At 37.0% G+C, this 18,000-nt stretch overlaps 2 protein-coding genes across 5 annotated transcripts in view; one reads left to right on the top strand and one right to left on the bottom strand.

Moving 5' to 3' along the window:
• Positions 1 to 2,490: 2,490 nt before the first annotated feature.
• Positions 2,491 to 5,190, bottom strand: foxa1 (forkhead box A1). Its single transcript, XM_077238939.1, has 2 exons — positions 4,953 to 5,190; positions 2,491 to 4,149 (listed from the first exon to the last, which is right to left on the bottom strand). Exons 1-2 carry the CDS (start codon positions 5,022 to 5,024, stop codon positions 2,935 to 2,937), a joined length of 1,287 nt encoding a protein of 428 aa, XP_077095054.1. The 5' UTR covers positions 5,025 to 5,190; the 3' UTR covers positions 2,491 to 2,934.
• Positions 5,191 to 7,368: 2,178 nt separating this feature from the next.
• Positions 7,369 to 18,000, top strand: part of ttc6 (tetratricopeptide repeat domain 6) — a 43,070-nt gene continuing 32,438 nt past the window's right edge. For 2 of the 4 annotated variants that reach the window (XM_077238935.1, XM_077238937.1), the window contains exons 1-9: positions 7,369 to 7,506; positions 8,152 to 9,062; positions 12,032 to 12,211; positions 12,368 to 12,498; positions 15,181 to 15,360; positions 15,556 to 15,715; positions 16,255 to 16,359; positions 16,838 to 16,945; positions 17,763 to 17,852. In XM_077238935.1, the coding sequence (XP_077095050.1) occupies positions 8,340 to 9,062; positions 12,032 to 12,211; positions 12,368 to 12,498; positions 15,181 to 15,360; positions 15,556 to 15,715; positions 16,255 to 16,359; positions 16,838 to 16,945; positions 17,763 to 17,852 (1,677 nt within the window). In that variant the 5' untranslated portion in view covers positions 7,369 to 7,506; positions 8,152 to 8,339. Of the gene's footprint in view, positions 7,507 to 8,151; positions 9,063 to 12,031; positions 12,212 to 12,367; positions 12,499 to 12,533; positions 12,709 to 15,180; positions 15,361 to 15,555; positions 15,716 to 16,254; positions 16,360 to 16,837; positions 16,946 to 17,762; positions 17,853 to 18,000 lie in introns of those variants that run through there. The other 2 variants (XM_077238936.1, XM_077238938.1) reach the window with 2 other exon arrangements.

Genomic DNA, 18,000 nt, shown 5'->3' with positions numbered 1-18,000 from the left:
AAACTTAAATTCCATTAAACTGGCTTTAAAAATGAGTTGAATCTTGTATAACTTAAAATTAAAATTGCTGAACTAATTTTGATGAGTTAAAGCAATGTGAAAACATATATCAAACTTACTGATCATATAATTTTTTATATTAATCGTATTTATTATTCGATATAAATATATATGCCAAAAAATATATATAAACGAGAAATGCATTCTAGGTTTATTGGGTCCGCCACAATGAAACTCCGAAAGAAAACCAACTGGCTGTTTCTCTCCAAATCCCCTGCTGTAGAATAATGATGACACAAAACAGGGGAGTGCGAGACCACCAACCTGACATAGTCGATGCATATTAGAGGGGCACAAAGCTCTAATAAACTTCTCCCGTATCATTTTTAATGGAAAAGCAGCTGCTTCTAAAGCTGATGTCGGATAGAGATCTCTCCCTCTTCTCTCTCGCCCTTTGAAAGACCCTTTCTTTCTTTCGTGTGCGTGTGATTCTGGAGGGGTATTGCTTTGCTCTTTTCGTTGGCCAAGCACAATTGTGTTATTGGAGATAATTAATTCAATCCCCATCAGAAGGTATTAGGAGCGCCTTGGCCCTGTAGTGCTTTTCCAAACTCAGAATGAAAAGAGGGAGAAGAAAGGTCTACGGGTAGACCCGCTGATGGGCGCTTTGAACTAAAGGGCCGTTTGCATTGTTGTCGAAATTTTGCTCCATAAGGCTGAAGAAAGCGCCAGAGCTTTTGATGGGGCAACGCGAAATGCCACATAAGTTTGAACACTGCCTGCGGATCGCATATGTTAAGTCTGGCTCGTTTAAAGACGTGCGCTATAATTGCACAATGCAACGTAAAGGTCGCGTTATAGAAATAAAACCTTTCGAATGTTGCTCTGTACAATCACTGCTCCAATTACAAACAATAAAATTCCCATGCAAATTAGAGCATATATAAATTAGACCCATGCATGTCATTATTTAAATTATATGATTATATAGGGAATGAATGCGGAGTTCGTTAACCCTGATATTGGAGGTTTTCCCAAAAATTTGTTAAATATTTATGCATAGGTGGTTGGATCTTAGATTTTCAAAGCAGCACAATAATAATGATTTGGTTTCATTATCCCCAGTTTTTAGTTAACGTAGACCATGGTTTCTATCATAAAGATTTATTTCAAGAAAACAATGTTTCCGATAAAGCGTTTGATTGAGGACCAAATACATAATCAAATTTCACCTGTTGTAGGCTAACTCCTGCGACACATGAACTCGATTATGGTGCAATGTAGTTTTCTACATAATCGATCATAATGATTTCAATAAAATGATTAGAATCAGTGGTACAATATTTTACATTTGTATTTTATTTATAGTTGTATTTCGATTTGTATATCAATTAATCAAGCCCACATATTTTATTTTTGTAAGCAGATAAATTCTGTTATATTTACACTTTTTTTTAGTTAATAAAATATAAAGCAATCAGTTTTATAATGCACTTGTCGTGCGCATGAGAGAAGGAAATTTAGATTATTCAAACATGTTATTAAATCTGTGATTTTGTTGGATATTCAAAACGTATGCAATTGTATTTTCTAATGCTTTTGAGTGATTATTATTTTTATTTATTTATTTATTTTACAAATTTCAGTATCGATTACTGACATTATAACTTGACCATCTTTAATTAGGCTAAATATCTCTGTCGCGAGCTCTAATTCAATATCATAGCCTATAAATTGACCGCATCGGACACTAATTTTGGAAACAAGATTTGGTCTTAATTTTTTAATTTGAATTAAAAATAAAAGGCAGAAATATAAGCTATATAACTTTATTTTATATAGGCAGCACATATCGAGATTTCTTAAGCCTGAAGTCAATTATCCATTTTATTTACGCATGGGGGGGAATTACAAGATAATTAAATGAATTTCACGGCTACTCAGCCAAAATGCGTGTATACAAAATACCATGATCAAAGTCAAATCTGTTCAGGTTCACGGGCCCATCATGTAGGTTACGCTCCACAAAAAGATGATTTGGCCTCTCTATGATATTGTTTAAAATCCCATTTAAAACGAGATCGGATCTTTTATGAAGCGGGTCTTTGAGGCTGCGCGTGTGTTAGACTTGGATTTTCTCTTGGTCTTTTACCAACATCAAGTCAAAACCAGACGGGCTTAGCCAAAAGCTGGCTTTGAGAGCAGACAGCCTATTAAAGAATTTAATCAAATTCAAAATAGCATCTATTTCTATTTTATTTCAGGTATGATTGAAGTTATTGGGCATGCATTGCTGGACATAAAATAATGCAAAAAAGAAAAATACGAAAGAGAATAAATTATTTCTAAAAACGAAATGAAAAAACAAAAATCATGTATTCTTTAAAAAAAAAAATCTAGTTTTTAACCAATACTCGGGATAATTGCTAATGTAATTTCACTAAGAAAACATGCGTGCATGAACCTCTTTGTATAAAAATGTCACAAACGTTTTGCTTGATTAAGAAATACATATTTTATTCACAATGCATTTCCACCTCGGATTAATTTATTTCAATACAAGATTGGGAAGTGTTTTTTTGTCCAAACGAGGTAAGTAACCCCCAAAAATAATGAGTAAAATGACAACATTCAAATACATCTGCAACAGACAAGGGGCGTCGCTTTTATACCAGCAACAAGACCAAAAGTTGACCTTCATTCGTGCACGTTGTAACAATGGGGAACTACAAGTTTGGGGGGATCACAACAAGTATTTTACAAGCTCAAAATTATTTTAAATACACTAGCAATGATTTGTAACTGGGATATACAGTCATTGGAAACACTTTACAATATTGTATTATACACATACACATTTTGTTATATTTTAAAGTAACAGTTCTTTTGCACCAAGTGCATGCAAAAAATAAAATAAAATAAAGTTCCAACGGACTAAGACGTATTAAGAACAGGCCTGGAATACACACCTTGGTAGTAAGAGGCCTCTAAAGCCGAAGGGTCCATGCTGGCTCTCCCGGCCATGGGCAAGCTGGAAGACATCCCTGAGCCATATGAGGAATATTGCAACGCTTGTTCATAGGCTTTCAATTCCAGTTTATGCTGTTGCTCTGAAGAGGACATTAAATTATTGATGGAAAACGGGTGGTTGAAGGAGTAATGAGGGTCTCCTTTGAGGTGCAGCTGGGGTTCGTGGGCCATAGAGTGCAGCGAGGACAGGGACGTGGACACGGGATGCACCTGTGGGCCGGTGCTCTTCAGTTCAGAGTTAGCGGTGCTACCGCTCCTGTGGTCCAAACTGGGAGGACTGGACGATTGGTTCGAGGAGGTTATGGAGCTGGAGTCCATATGCACAGGTTTGCTGCTGGTGCTGTCACTGGCCGGTGAGCCAGAGCCGCTCGAATGCTCTCTCTTTCCATCAGACCTCTTTCCATCGGGCAACTTTTTGTCGCATTTAAAGCGCTTCTGTCTTCGCAGGTAACAGCCATTCTCAAACATATTCCCAGAATCTGGATGCAGGGCCCAGTAGGAGCCTTTTCCCGGCTTGTCGGGTGACCTGGACACTTTGACGAAACAGTCGTTAAAGGATAACGAGTGCCTGATGGAGTTCTGCCACCTCTGCTGGTTCTGACGGTAGTAGGGGAACAGGTCCATTATCCACTGGTAAATCTCACTCAAGGTAAGCATTTTGCTGGGTGCCTGCTGGATGGCCATCGTGATGAGGGAGATGTAGGAGTAGGGCGGTTTGGCGTGCGGGTAACTTCTCCTAAAGGTCTTGTTGTCTCTGGCCCGGTTAAGGTTGGGTTGCGCGTATGTCATGGAGCTCATGGTGGGGCTCATGCTGGAGTAGGGGTTCAGCGCGTTCATGGAGCTGTGCTGAGCCGTCATGGCGTTCAGGTTGGACGGGCTGAGCGCGGTGCCCATGCTCGACACGCCGCCGCCCATCCCGTTCATGTGGCCGGTGGCGCCCGGGGGCATCCCGGCCATGGTGCCCGGGCTTAGACCGGCACTCAGCGCTGGGTTCGCATAGGACATGTTAAAAGAACTGGAAGTCATATTCCCACTGGTGGACATGCTCATGTAACTGTTCATATTATTCATGGAGCTCAGCCCAGCGTTCATGGTGCTGTTCGTCATGGGAGAATAGACCTAAAAGAAGGAAAGAAATCGTAATACATTTTGTATTCAGCACTTTTATTCGTATAGAGTGTAGTAATTTAGCATCTTTTCTCTAAGACAACAATGTAGCAGAGTTTCCACCCTTTTTTTCTTCTACAAAAAATAATTAGCCTAAATAAAAAATATAAAAAATGTTGGGAAAAAATCAGGCTAACACCATTAAAAATTAAGAGAACATACATTTGATTTTTTAATCTAGATATAACGTTTTTAAAATAACGATTTAAAAAAAGATTTTTTTCTTTTTTTAAATAACGAAATATTGAATGTGGATTCGCTGATGCGCGTGACAGAAATAAAAACGTAGGACTTTTATTGCGTTTAATTTAATTAAATGTAATTGTGCAATGACTCAAATTGAACGAGGCAAAACAGAATCTTGTAGGCTAATGGAAATGTGTGACATATGTAGGCTTACATAATCGATAATAAATTGAATAAAAATAGCTTAGTCAGATAACAATTTCAGATAGTTGATATTATCTCTATATAAAATTATATTTGACAAACTCTTCCAAGACTATTGTGACTATTGTCACTTGCAATGACATCACTACTGCCACCAAGTGGGTTAATCAATGGCTGATATTTGTATCAGCTTCAGACAACAATTCTGCAGAATATATATTTTACATTTAATTCCTCCGTTTTAAAAGTGGTTTGTATCGTAAGCATCAGTTTGCGTCTGTTGATCCATAATCGCGTGCATGCAGCTCCAAACTTTCTGACTATCCCAGCAGCTCAGAGTTGCAGTAATAATAATAGTCTCTCACCTCTTGTGCATCATTATAGTAGCTGCTCCAGTCTGGAGTTTCGTGTCCTTCCATTTTCACTGCGCCTAACATTATGGAGGAAATCCGCAGCTCGTGCACATACAGTTCCAGACTCACAGCGCGCGTGTGTGAGTGTGTGTGTGTGTGTGTGAGTGAGTGAGTGTATGTGTGCGTGTGCGTCCTGGCACCGCGCACAGTCACTGGTGGGATGTTGTGCGTGGCTTTGGGTAAAGTGAGGAAATGTTGGGACCGAACTGGAGATCTTCCCCTGCCTGTTACGTAGAACACGGTACAGCCCACTTTCTGTGTCTCATTTGCCCGGATCTCTCTCCTGCTTCCAGGAACACGTCTACTCTGCTGTTTTTGAATGACCTGTGTGTTTTATTGCACAATACTATTACCTGTAAAAAGGTTTAAAAAACGAATCCTTTTTCAATCGAAACTATATTAGAACAAACACATTATGATGAATAATATTGAATATCCGATATATTTTTGGCACATAGTATTTTTTATTTTATTTTAAATGGAAACATTTTACATTATTTAAGGATTTTATTATATACATTTTTTTTAATTTCCCCTCAAAATAAGGATAGGAGTTTATAGCTTTAATTAATGAATCAAGCATTATGTTATAGGCCTATAGATAAATAAAAAAACAAGTGTTAATTATGAATTCAAATAAATTGAGTGATCTTGTAAAGTGTTAGACAATATAATTAATGTAATAGTAATATTATATATTATGTAAAATATTAAGTTATATCTTTCAGTAATTTTAGAAAACATTTTATAATGATAACATGTTCATACAAAACATATGAATCATGACATTTCTAACTAGGCCTTTTTGAATATACATAAATACATGATCTGTTAAGCATTATTTAATGTTGTAATATTGATTTATGTTATTCATGAACGCTATGAATAGTGACTTGCAATAATTTTACATTTAAAATGACATTTTAACATTACATATTCTTTCTAATCCATAATATAGAATGTTACTATAAAGTGTTATCAAATTGTCACAAAAAATATGTGGATGCTGTACATTTAAATATCAAAATGTATGAACATGAATTCTATCAGAACTAGGCCTGCTTTAACAGTTTATTTAAATAATAGGCTACTTTACAAATCATGTAATGTAGGCTATATCTCATTGTTTGTGAATGTCAGAAATGGTGTCACCAAAGCTTCACAGAATAGCAGAAGAAATATTACCAACTTGCAATATCTTTGCAGCCTATTAATTTTGGTACTGAAGCCAGGTGTTTAGTAAGGAACTGGATACCCCACTATCTCCCTCCTTTTATTTCTCAGATGAACAAGAGGTCACATTTCCCTGTGTACACCTGCTAATGAGCGAATGACAGCACTGATCATCCACTTACAGCGGATTATCTCCAGTGATCTCTCACACCATTAGAGCACAGATCGATTCCTCACAGGACGGAGGGAAATGGCCCTTGAAGCAAAGAACATTAGACCATGTCAAAGCCCCCATGAGACAGACCGAGAGAGAGAGGGACAGAGAGGCAGAGGGCTAGAGGGGGCGATATAGCATAGTATCAGGACTGTCTTGTCAGTAGATTTAATGCATGATTTATAAAATAATAGGCCTTTAAAAACTGCCTGCTTTATATGCTTACACAAACAGTGCATTGTATTAGATAGGCCTGTGTTATAGGCTACTAAAAATCCTTTTTATGTGCAGCAATTTTGTTTTCTTATCAAAAAATATGGCAAGGTTCCTTGTGGATAATAAAGTTCTTCAGGTCAGTATTTTAAAGTACCGGCAGGTATGGTTTTCTCTTGAGAACTAGAGAATAAAAGTACTTTTGGGGATTTTAAAATCATAATTAGAATGTAAAACCATTTTGATTCTATTTGGAACCTTTAATTTGAACACACATTTAATCTGTTAAATCTTTTTTTCTCTAATCTGTGATTGTGTGTAAATAGAAAGGCATCTTTGCACTACAGCTCACCATGATTACTATTTCAGTTTGTTCTGTAAATCTGAACATTTGAGAATCTGAACTCTTTTATTGGCATCGATTGCTTCATGAAGAAGAACCTTTAACATTCATGGAACTTTTCCATTCTAGAAAAGGTTCTTAGATTTTTAGAATGTTCTTCGCACTAAGGGGGAACATTATTCTTTTAAGAACTGTTCACTGAAGGTTTTTTGGGGGGAACCGAAAGTGGTCCTTCAATGTATTGATACTAAAACACTTCGATTGATTTTAGAGTGAGGTTGAAGGGTTTTATTGCCGTTCTAGCCATGATATACGTAAGGTCATGCATGCATCACATTTTTTTTATTAACATCAAGATAATTATCTAGTTGATCATGATCTTATTGTGCAGATTTTCAATGGCAGCTCTGGCACGCGCATGGGGACGGTCGGTTGCTAGGAGACGCTGCATGGCGTTTCTCTGTTTGAGGTTCTGAAGCAAAAAGCTGCAGTTATTTTTCAGCAAATAGTTAGTAGAATTTTATTTGAAGTTGATTTTCAGGCGGGAATACATAAATGAAAAGGTAAGGTGCTTTTAATGATTACCTTTTTAATGATTTATTAAGATTTATTGTGTCACAGAACGAAAAGAGCAACTTTTGAGCAAGCGGGCTAACTTAGCTGGCTAACTATAGCGTTCATAGCTTTTTGAACTGTAAAACTGCAGTTTCTGTTCTTTCGAAACTATTTATATATATTTTTTTATTTATGCAGCGAGAATGTATAATGATTATTTCATGGGAGTCAGAAAAAAAAGATTATAAATAATAAAACATTGCAAAATAGCTCGAACTGAACTGTTGGACAAAATCATGTAAAAATTATTTTAAAAAATATTTAGCAAATATAGCCTAGCTCTTTTACTAGTCTCGACATAAATGTTATTGCTTATTTATTAAATGAGTCGACACGTATTTATTCTAATTTTAAACGTATTTGTTTTTAAAATCGTATAATGTGATGAATAGCCTAAAGTTACCTGGTTCATTGAAATGAAAGATTTAAGTTAACGTTAATACAGTGAAGATTGGTTTATTAAATAGAACACGGATTCCTGATGTCTTCTGAACCACATTAATTATCTAAGTTGATTTGACAAAAGATAAAAAGTAGTGATAGCAAATCATGAAAATATTTTTTTACATTTGTTTTTCCTTTTTGATTTCCAGCATTTCCAGTAAACGAAACACCAATCAGAACAGAAGACTTCTTCCTTACCTTACCAGGTAAGACCTGTCATCACAGATTTACCTCCCATCCTGACAAAACCCAGCTGTGTTGAGTCTCAAATAGACTTTCACTTTCCTCTCCTCTGCAAACTGCCCCCTAAATCCATGTCTCAACAAAGACCAACAAAATGAGCCGGGGTCAGAGCACAAGCCCAAACATTTCCTCCATTGACAAATCCGTGAACACAATGGCTCTTCCAAAACTTAAAGCCAGGCATGGGATTGTCAGAAAGCCAGTCATAGCCTCTCTCGCAGGGACCACCAAAGCAGTATCCTTGTCCCAAAGGCCACAACCTCCTGCTAAGCCCAGATCAGAGTGGCCCTTATCAGCAGGTGGATCTTACAAACTTCACACACTTGCTCAGCAGGTCTCAGGTGAGGAGAAGAAAACCTCCAGCGCTCTTCAGTCCACTATCTGTAAAAGACAGAACCTGCAGGACTCGGGCAGCTCTAATGACAATGAGGCATCAAACTCTGTGAATTCAGCACAGAATGGGCATATAGGAGTGCAGAGAGGAAAGACTGAACAATTCTGGGAGCCTCATGAGCATCAAACTCTCTCCAAACACAGCAGCTTCCAGAATCACACCAGCAGCGCTGGCTCCAGCACCATCCAAAGTGTCAAATCCACCTCTGATCTGCTGGAGGAAGCCAGAACTATTGCTGGACTCCAGCAGCCAGATGAGGTTGACCAGCAGAGGGCGCCAAATGAGTGCTTGGCAGACTCATTAGTGATGGAAAGTGGGCACATACCTGAAGAAGAGGATGACAGTGGTGCAACTTTCTCTGACCAAGCAATGGTACATTCGATGGAAAGAGAAGCCGGAAACAACTGCAGCTCTGATGATGAGGTTAGCTGTTAATTTAATTTAATTTAATTTAATTTAATTTAATTTTGTTTTGTTTTATATGTAATATTGAACACAGCTTTAGTAATTTTTCAGCTGAAGTCAGTTAGTTCAGTGTTGAACCAGTTCCATTCTAAAGATAGTCAGTTATTAAATTGCAGTGATTTCCATTACACGAGAGTAGATGTTAAAACTTCATGCTGATTTGTACTCGGCTTTCGCCAAGATAATCACCAACTAAGACGTAGCTTTACAGTAACCTATGCTTCTCCATCCATTCTTTCCATCTGGTGACGTGAATTTTCTGTCTGGTGTTAATACAGTGTATTGCGCGTCAGCACACACAACGGCTGCATTCAACGTTCAATACAGCTATAAAGAAGCTCTGCAGAAAAAAGTGATATCATTATCCAGCTCAGTTCAGTTCTCATCAAATAGTGTCAGTGCAGCCATTTCAATAATATTATTGATTATTAAGTGTCCCCAATTAAGCCAGCCAGAGGCAACAGTGGCAAGGAAGTCAAACTCCATAAGGTGACAGAATGGAGATTTGTTTTGGGGCAGAGACCAGTCAGGGAACTAGTTCTCCTCTGGCCAAACGGAGAATCTTGGGCCCTGTCCCAAATGGCACCCTAAGCACTCACGGTCTTCCTACGAGTCCGCACTTTCGTGACGTAAGGCCGTTTTGACTGCTGGGAATAAGTCTGCTGTAGAGTTTGCTTCAGTGCGGGCTCGGCAAAAGTGCGGTTTGAGGGAGCATATCAACCGCAAAGGGGGTGCTTGCGAGCACCCTTCTGAAACCTAACATGACAAATGGGACACCCTACTACGGTCTCATGGACTTAACAGACACGCGCACACGGCAGCCATTTGAATTCCACAAGACCGAAAGTGCATATGAAGTGTGCCATTTGGGACAGGTCCTTGGTGTCAATTAATTCCAGGCTGCAGCTGGATGCAAATTTGGAGTCTCTAACTCACTCTAGCGCCACCAACTGTCCAAAGTTGCTCTTACATTTTTGCTAATACCTTTTGAATCATAAGGGCTAGAAACATTTTTTGCATCCCAATTCATCTACTTACACTATGCCCTAGAAGTATGTACTGTTTTTGTAAAGACACAGTACAAACTTTTGAGTGTGTCACAGAAGAGTAGGCAAGCTTTGGGACATACTACTTTGTCATAACTGGTCTTTAACGGACAGCTCTGTCGTTTAGTTACACGCATCCTGTCACCATAAACTGGCCTGTCAATCATTTTGTCACAGTTAAAATCCTCCACATTCAATTTAATTTAATATCGGGGAGAAATATAGCTGCACATTAATCTGCCAGTCATGGGTTTTTCATGCGGAGAACTCTCCTCATGTGTTTGTATTTTGCATAATGATGCATTTATGTTAATGACCAAACATATCTTTACAGAAGTTCACAATGCTGTTGCAGATGAAATATGCAAATATGTGGATAACATCTAATAAATATCTTTTCTTCAGGTTAGAAACCGATTATATTAATCACTCAAACCCCTTTATCTAAACCTCTCTACTGAACCATTGGACTCACACATCCACCATGTTTGTAGTTTTTATTATTATTATATTTTTCATTTGTTTTTGTAGTTCAATAAGTTCTGGGCAATATTAGCCGTTAGAGTGTGCATGGATCTGCACTTCGGATTCTAACCGTAAAAAGTTGACCATCCAGGTATCTTTGGAATTCTCATTTCAACAAGATTTGGGACTAATTCAAATTTCGAATACTATTTAGCACGGATAGTATGCGAATTAGGATGCAGCAATTCCTTTTTCCTCTGATTCCTTGACTAAAGCTTATTCGATTGCATTCTTATTTTCTTGTCCTGAACATTTTTCCACCATTTTTCAGAAAACCTACTTTTTTCGAACTTGTCCTAGATGGTTTGTTTCGATTTTCACCAAAATTGGCTCAGATCATCTTCAGACCATGCTGGCAAAAAGTTATTAAAACATTTTTGATAAACCAAATCATTCATGAATAACAAGTGAATGTTGCCTATTTGACGAAGAACATTTTAAAATGGATGCAAGGCTTTATCTCCGCAACGCTTTGGTGTATTGAGACAAATCTTGGTACTTGTCACCACAAGCATGACCAGAAGCTACATGCAGTGTTTCGGCACAGCGCCACCTACTGGTCAGCATGATGCTATTTTTGCTTGCCCAAAAATCATAAAACTGGTCTCTTTTGATTCAGTTCAGAATTCAGTGCTGTGGTTGAACAATACATAGTTGATCAATACCCAATTTTTCAATATCGGCCACTTTGAGTTTTAAACACATTAGCGTATCAATAAGAATAGCGTATAATAGCTATGCCCTGGAGATACTCAAGTTTCAAGACATCTTGTGGTCGAAATTGTAGTCCACCATTCAGAATTTCGTTGATAAGCTTTTTCGAACTCCTACTAGCACGTTGGTCCGATTATCACCATCGTGAGACCATTCTGGCAAAAAGTTACTAAAAGCTTTTTGATTGATCATTTTGAACAGCATATTTTGTATATCTAATGCGAAACATTCATGCACTTTTTTTTAATGCGGGTTAAGTGTCCAAATACTTCTTGGGACCACTGCATAGGCAATATTCAATGTAAAGAGATATACTACGCAAGATTACCCAAACTGCTTAGGGACAGTGTCAGTCTGCAAAGCATAAATCTTTCATCTGAATCACTGCAATAAAACATAACAAGTGTAACATAAAAGTAAAATAATTCTAAGGGTAGCTGTCAGTTTTAGAAACCCCAGAGGCAACAAAGGAGCAACACTTGTTTGCTTTTCAAGGTGAGCTTGTGGCGACAATATATTGTATGAAGAGTCATTGCAGTGAGGAATTTTGTAGCATTTCCTATTAGGACATCTTGATCGGTAAAGTCATAGGCTTGGAATGACAATGGTGTTAATGGAATGCTGATGTGTATTTTCCTTCAGGGGCCAACTCAAAGGGACACATCAGTACCAAACGTCTGTCTGCCAAAAGAAAAACGTTCCCCAAGACCAATGTGCCATCCATCTGTGTCATCTGGTGTCTACAAGATGGCTGAGTCAGTTTTACAGAAGGACTCTGAGTTTGGCTCTGATGGTGGAGGACTCAAGGATCTGTTATCCCAGGTAAACTCACTACACACTAAGTTTGTTTTCAAATAACTTTTTGATAAATAAGTATGAGCAAAATTACAGATGTTTAATGTATTAGATTAAATACATGAATGTTGCCACAAGCCTTGTAATAGAAACTAGTTTGTATATATTTTTTATATTTTTAAGGTGACCAATGAAGATATAATAATGGCCCATGGATATAGCTTGACTCCGATTCAGAGAGCTGAAAGGACATCCCTTCAGACCAAAACCATTCAAGGCCTTTCACTACTTGCAACCTGGACACCTAAAAAAGAGTATAAAAGATCTAAAATATTTTGACATACTGTGGCCAAAAGTATTTGGACACTCAACCATACTTATTGAATGCATTTAGTTGCATTAAATAACTAACTATCAAAGGAAGTGTCATCTGTGCTTAAATGAAGCATCTTTATTTTTAATCATTGACATTTTGACGATTTTTAGTGGATGTATGATGTCAGTTTACACAGGCGTCCCCACAGGTATGAACATATTCCACTAACCTTTTACAAGCACAAAGTGTCCAATTCTTTTTTGTTCTATATTGCATCATTTCAAACCTAACAAATTCATTTTTTGTGAAAATGTGCTAATGCTATCCTTTGTAAAAAAAAAAAAAAAGAAAGAAAGCATACTTTTAAAAGAAATATTATAATTCACGTTCGGTTCGCACAAAGTACATTCTATTAATGTTTTCTGACCATCAATAGTATGTAATATGTAATTTAATGAAAATGTATTATAGTTAAAATATATATTAAACGCAGTTAGTTGACCTAAATATACATTAAAATAAACATACTTCTTTAAAGCATCACAAAAGATTATTAAAACTTAATGATTTGTAATACACTTTGATTTGAATGCACTTTAAAGTAAAACAAATTAAAAGTAAACATTAAATGTGCAGTTTTACTTGTGTGTTAAAAAACAACCATGAAAGTGTACTCTCTTTAAGTACACTTAAGTGGCATTCTATTTCATTAACATTATATGTAAGTACAGTTTTAAAAATATATACTACAAGTGCACATTCAACACAATTAAGCACACTTCTTTTTCACTAGGGATGGTCCTTTTAAAATAGATGTAGTTTTGATGTTTTGCATATAATGCAATGGCATTCAGACATTTTTAAGTAAGACGTCAATGTCCAAATAGTTTTGAGGCTGCTATATACTTAGCTTTATGCATTATGACACTGAGGTTCACTAATCTATGTGTTGATATATTGGCATGTTCCACTTGCTATCAGCATGTCAATCTCTCAACGCGTCACTAGCGGAAGAGCGCAGAGGGTGGCCTTGGACGCAAATGATCATCTAGTTTCACACTACCTGAGAACAGTGTCCAAAAGCTGTCATCAGCTCCCCCTCAGCTCTATTTAGGGAGCAGTAACACAGCAAGTAATTGCCCTGTCACTTACTCCACTCATCTGTGCTGCGGGTCTGTCTGGAGCCAGTGCACCCACGCATCCCTCCTCCCTACCTCTCCAGCACTCACCTGAGAGCTGATAACGCAAGATTTACTACCTGCACGGCTGGACCTGCGCCACTCCCTCGCTCTTGTAAAAGGGCCTTTTAATTACTAGCTTTTTCCAGTCACGAGGGTCACTGAAAGGTTCCCGTTGGACGCGGTTGAGAGGGTTTATATGAGAGCCGCCTGCCTACGGGGTAGATGGATAGCGGGGCAGGTTGAAGGTTCCTCCTTACGGTTCAGGAATGTTTCTTTTCAGCGCAGGCAGGGCCAGTGACTTTGGTGTGACCTTCTAGGTCTTTCGTTGAGGCTTAACCATGCCAGAGTGGGGTGATAAATCTAGCTTGTCACAGGCCTTAGTGAACGAAACATACGCAATAAATTGGCGCTGTCAGTGGAGCCGTGGGGACGTGGGTGGCGGAGGGCCTCTCCTGCCTGTATGCAGTTCGTGGAACACAAAGAGCCCACACACAAAGTCAGTTCTGAGGTCGTTTCTCCCGCTGTCTACAGTTCAAACAGTGGTGTGAAGTTATGGCAGAGACGATCTGTGCAAATAGACTGACGCATCATCTTTTTATGGCAGAACATAGGGCCTATATCACATTGACTTGGCACCTAAAATGGTTTACGTTTGAGGACCAAGAAATGTTCCTGTGAGACTCTAATATTAGATTGATAGACATTTCCGTAATGAAAAAGTCTGAGACCACTTATGGATCTGCTTCTATTTTACTTTTTTTTTTCAATTTATTATTATTCCGAAACAGAAAACCTAAGATGCCATGCAATTATGATTTTGATGATCAAACATGATTATGATTTTCATGATCTCAACACTTAACTGTTGATAACTCACCATTCTCTCGTCAGCCACAAACCATGATATATGTTTGGGGTTGGTAAGATCTTTTAATGTTTTTGAAGGAAGTCTCCCAGTCTGACGCTTACCAAGCCTGCATTTATTTGACCATACAATAAATCAGTAAAACTGGTACTGTAACAATTTAAAGTCACTGTTTTCTATTTGAATATATTATAAAATGTAATTTATTATGATGGCAAAGCTGAATTGCCAGCATCATTACTCCAGTCTTCAGTGTCACATGATCATTCAGAAATCATTCTAATATGCTGATTTGCTGCTTAAGCAACATTTCTTATTATTATCGCTGTTGAAAACAGTTGTGCTGCTTAATATTTTTGTGGAAACTGATACTTTTTTTTCAGAATTCTTTGATGAAAAGAAAGGGGAAAAATCTGTATTTATTTAAAATAGAATTATTTTGTAATATTATAAATGTCTTTACTGTCACTTCAATTGAATGCATCCTTGCTGAAAAAAAAAATCTTAATTTATTTAAAAAAACAAACAAAAAAACAAAAAGATGTCATAGTAAAGCGTGACATCTTAGGTTTTCTGTATTTTGAAGAAAATCAAATAAAAAATGTTTCCCTCTCATTGTTTTTTCTGTCCACAGTGCTGAAGGCTATAAAACCATCCACCATTTGTGTACCACTCCTGCCAGTCAAGTCGTGCCTGTTGAGCTCCAGCTTGCTTCTAGAATCTGCCACACTCAAAAACTGATCACTGCAACAGCACAGTTTAACCAGCAGAGGGAAGCACTTGGACATATATCTGTACATCCTGACATACAGAGGTATAAGCCTGGCTCTTGTTATTTATTTTAGAGTGATTCTTATTTAAGCTCATTGATTATAAACTCAGATCACCATTTATAATCCGACTCGTTTGAACTCTCCACCTGTTTGAGTCTCTCTTAAGATGTATTTCCATTCCTAAAGATATTTCCAGACATGATGACGTATCAATAATGCTGTAATACTCTTTGTAGGCTGGTGTGTGAAGGTGTTTCTGTTGATTCTACTGGAGTTTCAGCACAGACAGACCGTGTTTCCCATATACCTAAACAGACGTCAGATACTCTGGAGGACTGGCAGAAAATAGCAGATTATTACGTGGAGAGACCAAGGATTATGATATGTGGACATGCTGTAAGAAAGATCTATTGTTTTATGACTCACCGTCAGTGACTTTCATCAAAGTGACTAATGTGTGACACTGACAACTCGATCTGTTTAAAGCCAAGACTCTGGTTTTAAAGAAGTACATGAAAAACAGAGGCTTTGATTTATGATTAGATAATTCCGATATTTAGTGCATTATCAAATATGTTATAAACGTTTAGTTAAAACTGACCTTTTATGTCTTTGATCTTCCTTGAATAGCTTATAAAACTATAATACAGTTTTAAACGGTTGTTTATGTTCTTTCAAACACCGAATAAAATCAAATTATACCCAATTTGTCCCAGGGTACTGGAAATATTCTGTCACTAGATGGCATTAGACACACATTATTTTTCCCAATAGAATTAACAGATGAATGTGATTTATTGTTCAAGCTGGGTCATTAAATGTAGACTGTTGAATAAATTTCACATTAGGCCCTTTGATTATCACTTGAATTATTTGATTTGATTTTAAACAGCTCATTCCAACATCCAATTATTGTATTTTTTTATTTGTCATAGGCAACACTGTGTCCCTGTGAGCTCAGAATGTTCTGGAACCCAGCACCGCCTAAATTCATCTGTGCTCCCTGTGTTATGAAAGACACACTTTTCCCCAAATACCAGGTACAGCAGCACCATTACCAGATGGACATGTGCTTCCTTCTCAGTGTGCTAGGACTTTTTAACAGCACCTTTTTTTCTGCAGAAATCACTGCATGCCTCCCCCATCAGCTTCCTGCTTTTACACTGTAGACTTTTGCATTCAGAGAAGAGCCTACAGCAGCTCTGTTTTATCTCTGGTATCATCTTGATTTGAATACAATTCTGTTGTAAGCGCATAATATAAGAACAAGGAGGTGAAGCGTTTTGAGAATAATCTTGAGTTTAAATTAAAATTATGAGCACGACATGCATATTAATGCCTGTAATTCACATGAATTATAGTTATTAATATTATTTCAAAGATATTTCATTTTAGCTTGCTCATGCTGGTAATATTAAATTCCTACCTTCTGATCTGGAAAAATGCTAGCATAAAAAGAGAAATCCAATGTAATACATTTTTAAGCCAGTTTTTCTTTATTAAATTTTGTGTCCTTAGGTAACTCAGCCAGACCTGTGCAAAGAGAATCTGTTGAATCTGTTGGATGAGCACAATGTGGCGGAGTCAGTTAGCCAAGTGATGAATGCAGGACAGATTACTTCTGAGGTCTGTTTATTGAATTAACCTTAAATTAGTTTAAGGTGGAAATCCTCCAAATTCCTGTATGCTACAACATGAAACTCTTTATGAACTTACTATTCTGAAAAATATATTTATTAGTGTTTCTATGTTTTTCACTTCCATTGAAAGTTTGGGGTCATTCAGATTTCTTTTTTTATTAATACTTATGCAAATTAAGTCGAAACTGGATCAAAATGCAGCGATTTTCTAAATGTATTTTAACTAAACTCAGGGTATTCAGGACACAGAACAACCACGTAAAAGCAACAATAATGGACTACTGAACTAAACCAAACACAGGGCTTAAATACACTGTGAACTAATCAAAGAAATTAGACACAGCTGCACATAATAATCAGTCAATAAATAACCAAGGTAACTAACAGGAAACTGAATTAATGATAAAAAATCATTTATATATATATATGCACACACAGTAGAAAATAGTAATACATAATATATATAGTAATATATATATATAGTAATATATATATATATATATATACTGCAGTAAAATGCATGCATGCATAATACATATTTTTTATTTAATAAATTGAAAAATATTTTATTTAGTTTTTGATGCAGTATTGAATGTCACAATGCAGAACACTGCTGTCACTGCTTGAAATGTCAACTCTTCATATTTGTCGTCTTACATACATACAAAAAGGAAAGGGGAAGAAAACAAGATCAGACAGATTTTGTTACTTTGCATTGATGTCACTTACTCCAGTGAGTTCTCTAGAGAGTTTTCTGAATAAAATTGTGTTGGACATTCTCTAAAATTTGGCCTTGTCCCCAGGAAAATGTCTCTCCCATTAAGTGTAAGTCTGTGGTAGACTTCAGAACAACAGCCTCACTGACTCTTTCTGGGTTCATCTCAACAGAACAGGTTAAAAACCTTTCAATATTTTTGTTGGAGAATTATTTAATAAATTCCTAGTTTTTTTTTTTTTTTTTTGGTTAGCCTTGATTATGTTATTGGTTAGCCTTGTTTATTTTAATGTAAAGCTAGAGTCTCAGTAATATAACAACAGTAC

This window comes from Siphateles boraxobius, unplaced genomic scaffold, assembly GCF_051911475.1.
Source record: "Siphateles boraxobius isolate OS27281-9 unplaced genomic scaffold, OSU_SipBor_1 22, whole genome shotgun sequence".
Taxonomy (NCBI): Eukaryota; Metazoa; Chordata; class Actinopteri; order Cypriniformes; family Leuciscidae; genus Siphateles; species Siphateles boraxobius.
This window is presented reverse-complemented; position numbering and strand designations above follow the sequence as displayed.

Excerpts from the sequence above, each read along its gene's own strand:
- foxa1 (XM_077238939.1), bottom strand. The coding sequence starts at position 5,024 with ATGTTAGGCGCAGTGAAAATGGAAGGACACGAAACTCCAGACTGGAGC. Across the intron at positions 4,150-4,952 it reads ACTATAATGATGCACAAGAG|GTCTATTCTCCCATGACGAA; the intron begins GTGAGAGACTAT and ends TCCTTCTTTTAG.